Genomic DNA, 10,335 nt, shown 5'->3' with positions numbered 1-10,335 from the left:
GCCCACAAACAGATGAAAATAAAGGGACACTTAGGAATAATTGTTTACAATGAGTATGCATTGAAATGTATTTAAATCAGCCCATTTCTTTAATTTTAAGAAGTACTAAAACTTTCTGCATAGACTGCATACAGACTCAAGTCTACCTCTAAAAAGAAAGCAAGCAGTGTTGGGGAAAGTTACTTTTAAAAGTAATGCATTGCAATATTGCGTTACTCCCTAATTTTTATGGAAAGTAATGTGTTACGTTACTTTTGCGTTACTTTTTAAATATGAGGAGGGCTTGATTGTTTTTAATATAAGAAGTTCTATTTATAGACAATGTAAAAACCCTTTCACACCAAACAGTGTAATGAATAAACGTCAGGCTGAAGGAAAAGTAAATTCACGTCTGTACAGTAGAACGCAGCAGAAGAAGGTTCAACACTCTTCAGCAATAAAAAAACAATGAAGCACAATTGTTGTTTGTTTATTAGTATGGTTGAACTGGATCATCAGAGGTCAGCAGCAAACACATTGATTAATCAAATGGGATTAGATACATTTGTGTTATTTAACATATTTAATTATTGCAGGTTTGCATCATATTCTGAGTTTGCATGTCACTATTTTAATTCATTTTGATACATACTAAATCTGTTTTTTGCGAGTGGGATGAATTAATGCACATTCACACTTAGTATAGTACTACATTAAAAGCATGTTCACACAGCGCACTGTCAGTCAATAAATGGGAAAAAAAAGTAACTCAAATATTTTCTTGTAAATGAAAAAGTAATGCGTTACTTTACTAGTTACTTGAAAAAAGTAATATTATTACGTAACTTGCGTTACTTGTAATGCGTTACCCCCAACACTGAAAACAAGCATACTTTTTCAAGCATTTTTTCTTTTTTTATTTTGATAGTACAGTAAGTTTTGACAGGAAGCACAGTGGGAGAGAGAAAGGGGGTGGGATCGGAAAAGCCGACTATTATAAGCTGGAGTTTATTATAAGCTGGAGTTTTATTGACTGCTGCTATAAATGCTCAACCTGTTCAGTTCTCTACTGTACAAAACCTCATTCATTAATAGAAACCTGTAGTTACCTGACATTTGTACTCAAAATCAGTCTTTTTTCACCTGTGCATACACAGTGTCCTGCTCTGCCTCGTGGAAACCTAAAGCCATCTGATTGGCTGAGGCTCGCAGTGATGCTGATTCAGACCAACCACTGAAGGAAACCGCAGCGTATTCAATGTCCCCTGATGATGAGGTGCTTCTGTTAGCTTTGCCTGGTTTCTGTGTGACGTCAGAATATGTGACATCCTAATACAGGTAAAGAGAAGTTGAGTCATTTACTGAATCTCATGGTCTGTTTGACACTTGTGAAATATATGAATTATGAGATTCAGGATTGATTGCATCTTTCACTAAATCATTTTTTTCTCCCACAGTTAAGAAGTTGTTCTCAGCAGCAGGAAGTCTCACCTGTTGTAGGTCACTGGGGCTCTGAGTTGTGTCTAGTAAAGAGGAAAAACACAGGTCAAATAGCAGCATGATACATGGTTTCACAGAAGAGGAATGGAATTAAAAGTCTAAAGGTGTGACCTAATAAAAGTCCAAGAGCAAGGAGGAAAGTAAAGAGCACCACTATACGACCCCGTGTCAAAAGTCTGTCCCCATGATCTGTACTCACCAATTGTTTTTGAAGCCACGCTCTCAATTTTGAAATTTGTACTTACAGATCATAAAACTGCACCCTCATATTTGTATAAGATTAATTATTTGATTTTAAAATCTGTTCCTATTTACATTTAGTCTTTTAGGATACCTTTTATCTACAGCAATATACAAATGAGAAACATAAATTTATCATGCAAGCATTAGCAATATGTTCAGTTTCACACTGATTCCTTTAAAAAGGGAGATTTTAAACAGCCCATGCATGACATTTATACTTACAATAAGTGAAAGTACTGCCAGCCCGTCTGCCATGTGTAGCAAAACATAAAAAGAGAAATGTTAATGGTGTTTTTTTTATCTCGTGATAACTTTATGATGAATACTGAACATGATAATGAATTTATTAGTTACAGCTCACTCACTTTACTATTGTTTTACTGAATCTGTATTTAATATCATGTCCTTTTTATTAGTTTCATGTTTGGAAAAGATAAAGATAATGATGGAGTATGTTGTGTTTCTTAATGCTGGCACATTATCTTGGTTTACCTCTAATATATGTACAGCTACAGTGCTGGGTTAATATGAAATCAATTTTAAATAAATTTTATGAAAAGCTTAGAGAACCTTTGAAATGGATTTGAGGAGTAATTGTTTTTTTTTTGCTGTGGTAGTTGGCTGTTGGCATGATTTGTTTCATATTTCGATGCATTTGCTAAATGTTTTGTAGTCACATACCGTCTGTTTCGCAGGGATAAATACCCCACAACAGCTATAATCAGAGTGATGATCACTACAGCAGTCACAATCCCTACAGCTTCAGCGGTGGACAGAACAGGAGGACGGCCTGCAGACAGCAAGAGGAGCTCATAATAAACCAGCAGTTTAGGAAATCTAGTGGTGAAACAGCAATCACTGACTCAAAGTATCAAAATTTGGCAAGTCATACCACACCATTTGTAATACTAACAAGTGTGATACCTAAACTGTGCTGCTTGTCAAGGAGAGGTGCACTATTATGTATCACAGTAATCAGACTTATTTTTAGGAACCATTATAACAGGAGCAAGTAACAAATATTTTTATTATTCAGAAAACTTAAAAATGTAGGTAAAAGGTTATAATTGTTTCATTGTTTATACAATAGCAAATAACTAAACTTAATGCTTCATTATGTAAGCTAATTAACACAAGACTCTACAGGCTAAAACCTTTTTATGTGCTGGTCAATTTTAATCTTTTTGATTCTGTTTGGCTTCTGTGAAGTGTTGTTTCAGACTAGTGGAAAGGAAACAAGAATACACATTCAGTTGTTTATTTTATAGCACTTTACTATCTATTTGCATCTGGAGATTTCCGTTACAATATATAGATCTATATTTAAAATATTATTATTCTTTTTTTTTTCAGCTCTCAGTAAGAAATCTTTGCTTTATTAGTAGCACTTACATACACCCACCAAACTTTCCAGTTTTATTCCTGTCCTATCCTAACTCAGGGGTTTGTTCTGGTGAATCTGCAGTAGTCAGTTCCCATGTTGTATTTATGAGACCGATAAACAGTCTTTACAAGTTGGAATCTCATAATTAAAGTAATTACAGCATGGCATGGACTCAGCATTATAATTCATAAAAGATATATAGCCTATATAATTTATAAAAGTCATATAACACACACACACACACACACACACACACACATATATATATATATATAAACGACAGTAGCCTATAATGCTTAATACTATACTATCAGGCTAATTTACTACTAGGCCTTCTACTTATAATAACAGCAACAGTTTCTATAGATGCTTTGGTCAAATTAAATGAGCTGTATTTATGTACCATCTAACACTGTAAGAGTGGTTTGTCCTGTATGACTGCCGCTAGGGAAGGTTGTGAAGTCACAGCTGTAAACTCCCTGATCACTCTTCTTCACATCTTTGATGATGATGGAGGCCTCATCGATCGGAGGAGAGCTCTTACTGAAGCTGACTCTATCCTTCAGGGGTGTCTCAAGCATAGAAAGGCCATGCTTTATGTGAAAGACCATGATTTGATATTTACTGGAACTGGACTCATTCTGCCACGTCCACTGCACTTGTTCTATATTGTCTTTTGTGTTTCCACGGATATATTGACACAACAGTGTGACATCATGACCCCGGTACCCAGTAACTTCAAGATCAGTGACAACTTTCTGTCCATGCAGTACTGGAAAAAAGAGAAAGATATATATGTATATTTAAGCAACCATTTCATAGCTGGCAAGCCTTTTTAATCATATAAAATATTCCAAGATTGTAAAAGGATCTAATTACAATATATGTTTGCTAATATCAAGCTTGATTTATTAGTTTATTCTGTTAGTCTGGAAATTTCTCAAGACAGCATGATAGGACATGCTTTATAAAATAAAGTAAGGTACAGAAAGAGTTTAGCAGAATCAGCTTTCTCCCTATGCCTAATATATATTTCCTTAATTACATATAATGGAATATATAATTATAATTTTATGTTTATTCAACAGTCTTGTTCTTGGCCAATTAAAACCACAACAACATGTAAATTAATTCAGATCAATGTGAGAGTGATATTCAGAATAAATAATAAATGAAAAGGAAAAAAAGGATTGAAATCAATAAATCAATAACATATTTTCACCATCTTAAAAAGCAAACTTTGTAAAGACAGTCTGTAAATGTTAGATGTAATATAAATAAATACCCCTGTTATGACAGTTATGTTTGAACTAGATTTAGCACTATAATCATTGCACAAAGGGTTTTGATCGTATAGCTATTACCTTTATTTGCAGTCAAGACTTACTGCATAATTTCAAAAATATGAAAAAACTGTAAAAATTCACTGACCTGTAAACACAGAGGTGCAAGACAGCAGTAGAAGAATAAACACATTATGTAAGTCCATCATAAGCTTTCATTTCCATAGAATAATGACACAAGCTGCGTAACACTAGAAAAAATCACATAAAGTCCCAATCACAAAAAGGGAAATTAAAACAGCTGCCTACAACCCTGACAACGTGTAGATGAATTTGTTTTAAAACAGAGGAAGGAAAAGCAGAAATGCTGAGAATTAGGTTCCCTAAGCTGCATTGATGGTGAAAAATGGTGCTGCATTATGTTTCTGGTTTTGAGTCACTTGTGATAATCCATTTCTAATAATTCACATTTAATGACTCTAATCAACAAGACAAAAATATTAGACTACAATTTATTGATTCCACAAAAATGGTTTTATTGTTGTGATTTAACATTCAAAAATTACATTACATCTAAAAGAATCTTTATCTATACAGTAGAAATTTGATATGATTGGTTTGACATTTTAAGATTTTCACAAGATCAAGGGTTTGCAAAAATGGAGTGACCAAGGATATTCAAAATTATACACCAAATATTGTAGTCAACCTACTGTATGTCTGCTATACTGTATATATAGCATTTATTGCTCCTTTAAGGACAGCAAGCCCAGTTCGCTTACCATTAGGCCTTTCTAGCAGGACTGAATGTGCAGGCAAACTCGTGAAAGAGAGTGTGTGTTTTTGTGTGTGTGTGTGTGTACCAAGTATTCTCTACATTATGAGGACCAAGTGTTGCATAGTAATACCAGTCATTTGTATGTGTTGGTCACACTTGTTGGACAATTGTGTCAAATGCCGGCTTGTACACTGTTTGAATTTGCTCACGTTTGGTGACCCCAGTAGGCCTATAAGTTAATATCAATATTAATATTTTGTTGTAAAGTCTTTTTGTTGTTCAGCTAAAATAAGTGTTGAAAAACATAACTAACGCTAACTAATTAAGTAGGCCTATAATGTTACATTTCCATCGAGTCAGCCATACTTTATTATTTCTTCAACTTGAATAAATCTGGTCAATTACTATTGGGCTTGTGTTATTATCGAGCACTAGGTGGCGCAGTGAGCTCTCTACATTATATAACAGTCGTTTAAATAGTTCAGATGATTTTAGCAGCAGCTCCTGACAGATCAGAGATCGATCATGGTTTCTCGTGGTTTTTACTGGACACTGTGGATATTGTCGTGTTTTGGTGAGCCTTTATAGAAATATAAAAACATTGTTTATGGTTTTGGTGTGGTATTTATGTTCTGTATAAAATAACTAGTTAGTTGGGCATATTTTAATTGTGTAAAATATATGTAAAATATATATATCTGTCAACTAAAACTTCAACTACAAAACTAAAAAAAAAAAACCTAAAAAAAAATATTTCTTTCTTTCTTTCTTTCTTTCTTTCTTTCTTTCTTTCTTTCTTTAACATAGGACAATATTTAGGTGAAGATCTGCTGTTTTCTGAGCCGGCTAATGGAGCAGTAGGAGGAAGTGTAAAGCTCGCTCCTGATAACCCACCATCCACATTAATTGAGGCTATTCAGTGGAATTTTGGAACAACTATTATAGTGACAGGACCCCCTGATTCAGCTGTAATAGTCCCAGCATACAGAGACAGAGTCAGTTTTGACAGAAAGACTCTCGCTCTGGAGCTCCGGAACCTGAGACTGGAGGATTCTGGAAATTACAGACTGACTGTATTAACTACTGCTGGAGAGACACTTACAGGAGAAACTTCACTACAAGTGTTCGGTGAGTGTGCTAAAAAAGGCTTTAGTATATTTACCACAGACTATATAGGCCTAATGATTGTAGGCCTACAAATTCATTAAATATATTTGTGAAAGGGAGTAGGCTACAGCAATTGCAAGTATTAAAGAGAATGTAATAATAATAATAGCAACAACAGTAATATTACTAATAATAATGATTTAGGTAAAGATAGGCACATATCTGATGTTATTTACATTGATTTGTGTGGTTTTCCAGCCCGATCTCACGGCAATTCGTACGTATTTTACGAGGTGGCTAATTCGTACGAATTCATACGACCTCACTTTTACGATTTAGTACGATTTGTCTAAACCCCAGTGATGGGTTTAGGGGCGGGGTTAGGTGTAGGTCATTCCTACAAATTCATACGATTTGGCAACTCGTAAAATACGTACGATTAAGCAAAAATCTTAGAGCCCCCTTTAGGAAAAAGCAACTTCACAGTTATTCCATAGTTATTAAAAAAAAGTTATAAAAGATTATATATGATCATTTATAGCCTACAACCGCCAAGGGGGGGAACTTTTACCCCATCATTTAAAGCGCTAAAACCAGCTGTCAGATGTTTTTGCGCCACTCCCGGTTGCTGAGCAACGCGCGTGAGTTTGACAGCTGTCAGAGTGACTTTTTAGGATTGTATAATCTAGTAAAAGAAATGGACAAATACAAGCAGTGTGTGGACAGTGCACAGTAAAAGTGTACAGCGTGTGCGCAGCTTTCATAATACGATACATTTAATTAACTTTTTTTTTTTTTTAATTCTGCAATTTTGCGCCCCGTCCAGCAGATGGCGCCCCTGTCGGCAAAGCCGGCCCTGCTCCCAAGGGTTGATTTTTATTAAAACCATGTAGGCTATATTTAAACTTTAAAAACAACATGGAACATGGAAATGTACGGAGCCCCTAAGAGCTCATGGTGGTGGAAAGATTTCGGGGTGGGTGAAAAAAATGTTTTTCAAATCTTTTGCGTTCCCTTTTTGCAAAGTTTTGCGAGAGAACGCAAAAGATTGGAAAAATATTTTTTCCTCCCAGACCGAATTTTTTTTCACCCACCCCGAAATCTTTCCACCACCATGAGCTCTTATAGGGGCTCCGTAGAAATGACATTAAAACGGTCTTGGAAACTTTCTTCCTTTATAATTTACATGAAAAAGTTTTACTATTTTAATTAATATAAAACTAGCTATTATTATCATTATTATTATTATTATTTTACTTTTGACTTGGATCGAGATTTTCAGTCTTCTATCAACTATTAAAATCCATTCAAATAAATAATATATGTTACAAATTATGAAAATTTACATAGAAACTGAAATAAACATATTTCTATGAAGTGCACATATTCAAAAATAAATAGAAATGTATATCATAGTTGATGGGCCTTCTGTACCAGCTGCCTCTCTGGACTGTGTAGTCAGACCTCAAATATGAATTATGAAGCTGCTGTGTTTTTATAAACGTAGTTGCTAAGTTGCTAAACAAGTATTATAATTGTTATTTTTTTAATGTAACATAGCAAATTCTTACTGTTTTTACAAGTGGAATTAAATTCAGTATTTACTAAATGTGAAAGATTAATTTTTAGATTCAGTGTCTTTGTTTTTCTCTCGTTCACACAGAAATTATAACTAATGTTAGGCTTATTGGTCCAGAAGAATCATTAATAGAGGGAGAATCGTCTGCTAACGTCATCTCTGAGGGAACTGGCAGCATCATCTCTGTGCAGTGGATAAAAGATAACAGTCCTCTGTCTCCTAGCAACAGAATCATCTTCTCATCTGATAACAGATCAGTGTCCATCAGTCCAGTGCAGAGATCAGACGGTGGAGAATATCAGTGTACATATAGAAACCCTGTCAGCTCTGAGACAGCAAAACACAGCCTGTTCATCAACTGTGAGTCTTATTCAAACAACAAGATGATTTGAGCTCAAACCTGATGAAATAAAGCCATTCTCTAACAGTGAGTCTCTTGTCTGTGTTCTAGATGGACCAGAAGATGTTTCTATTAAGGGTCAGGATGTGGTGGATTTAGGGGTTCATGTGTCGCTCTCTTGTTCTGCAAATTCTGAACCTTCTGCCTCATTCAGCTGGAAGTTTAATGAAACAGACACTAATGTGACCACAGACACATTCACCATAGATCAGACTGACTTCTCACACAGTGGAGATTATGAATGCACAGCCTGGAATAGTGTCACAAAGAAAAGAGCCTCACAAAAACACACTTTACTAGTTAAAGGTAAGAATAGTTCAAATTAACCTGAAATGAGTTCTCAACTTTTGATACTTAATGCTTTCACCTCAATTTACTATAACAATGTACTGTAATATACTGTTGTTTCCTGTGTCTTTGTCATAGTGGGTGGAGGAGGAGGAGGAGGAGGAGGAGGAGGAGGAGGGCTGACATCAGGGGCGATAGCTGGGATTGTCATTGGGGTTTTAGTGGCAGTTGCAGGCATTTGTGTTCTGATTGTCTATTTAACCAAAACTAAAATGTGAGTAATCTGAATCCTCACAGATTTGACATCAATACCCGTCAATAAGTGAGAGTAAGAGTCACAGCTTTTATCAGGTTCCAACAGGTCTTTGTGAGTCAAGATCCTTGTGACCTTTAGTCCTGAATCATGAAAATCTTTTTCATACATAAGACTACTGCAAACCAAAGTTTCTGAATTGTGTCAGATTATGGTGACTTTCCCTTAAAATGTGTAACATATTTTTGTGGTATTTCATATGTACATTAATTACAAAATTACCATAATCTCAGTGCAAACTATGACTGCCTGTTTGTGACATTTAGTATCTTTACACTACAGCCCAGAACTAAACGCACAACAAATGAGACCAGCAAGTGAAGGTATGTTTACTATTTATTCATAATGACATGAATATGATCTGATTGAACAACACAACTGACATCACCAGTTAAAACAAGACCGATCATGATCGTGACCATCCCATAATAGATTTTAAAACTGACTGAGTGTTTCTTTCTTTAAACAGAAGCACAAACAAAACAGGAGCCTGTGAGTGACTTTCAGTTTTTGTTATCTTTTATTTCTTGTGGCGAGAGGAGCCAACGACAGACACAGTGGGCGTGGCGTCAAGCCTCGGAGAGGTTTTTATTAAACAAAATATTAAACTAATGTGTCCAAAGGGGGAAAAGTGTCCAAAATAAACAGGGATCTGGTGTCCTCGTCGTGCTGCGGGGCTGTGTAGGAGGGCAGTGTTCAGGAGGGAAGGGTCCAGGGAAGGGGCGGAGTCCGGTGGCCGCACGCGCTCCCCTCTCGGGGCCGGGAGCGAGTGGCGGCGGCGTCTCTTGCGCGGCTTCGTCCATCTTCGGGCATCCCGGCGCTTCTGGGGGATTCGGCGGCCCGGCATCCTGGCCCGTCAGCCGCCTAACGGGTGCGGCAGTCCTCCTCGACGCTCCCTTCCTGGACCCACGAGGACACCAGCGTGCATGCACGGGGGAGAGACCGGTCTCACGAGGAGAGGCGCGTTCGGCATTTAACGGCGGCGGTGATGAGGCTCTATTCACGTGAGGTGCGCCTCATCACACGCCGCCAGCCCTGGCTGTTTCAGCGCCCCTCCTCTCTCACACACCCACTCCTGTCGGGAGCCTGGTGAAGGGCGGCGAATATGGGACGGGGTGGTGATGATGGACAGGGGGGAGGCAGCCGACTCGTCACATTCTCTAAATAACTGATCTAAAACTGTAAATCTGATGTCAAATGACACTTTTAACAGTAAAGGTGTGTTTTATTCATTTTAACTGAGATTCACTTTTTCAGCCTCTTCTGACTCTTGATCTTTTTCAGTGGGTAAAATAAATATTGAACACGTCACCGTTTTTCTCAGTTAATATATTTCTAAAGGTACTGTTGACATGAAATGTTCACCAGATGCCGGTAACAACCCAAGTAATCCATACATACAAAGAAAACAAAACAAATAAGTTCAGAAATTAAGTTATGTATAATAAAATGGAATGACACAGGGAAAAGTATTGAACTAC

General features: G+C 36.6%; 1 protein-coding gene across 1 annotated transcript; it reads right to left on the bottom strand.

Annotated features, from left to right (window-relative positions):
* Positions 1-453: 453 nt before the first annotated feature.
* On the bottom strand, positions 454-4,739 carry LOC306887040 (nectin 1a-like). Its single transcript, XM_079444508.1, has 6 exons — positions 4,538-4,739; positions 3,510-3,878; positions 2,404-2,512; positions 1,945-1,970; positions 1,471-1,502; positions 454-1,308 (listed from the first exon to the last, which is right to left on the bottom strand). The coding sequence occupies exons 1-6, from the start codon at positions 4,596-4,598 to the stop codon at positions 1,108-1,110; spliced, it is 798 nt and encodes a 265-aa protein (XP_079300634.1). The 5' UTR covers positions 4,599-4,739; the 3' UTR covers positions 454-1,107.
* Positions 4,740-10,335: the final 5,596 nt, after the last annotated feature.

This window comes from Barbus barbus (assembly GCF_936440315.1).
Source record: "Barbus barbus genome assembly, chromosome: 21".
Taxonomy (NCBI): domain Eukaryota; kingdom Metazoa; phylum Chordata; class Actinopteri; order Cypriniformes; family Cyprinidae; genus Barbus; species Barbus barbus.
The sequence above is the reverse complement of the archived record's forward strand: the minus strand, read 5'-3'. Positions and strand labels throughout refer to the sequence as shown.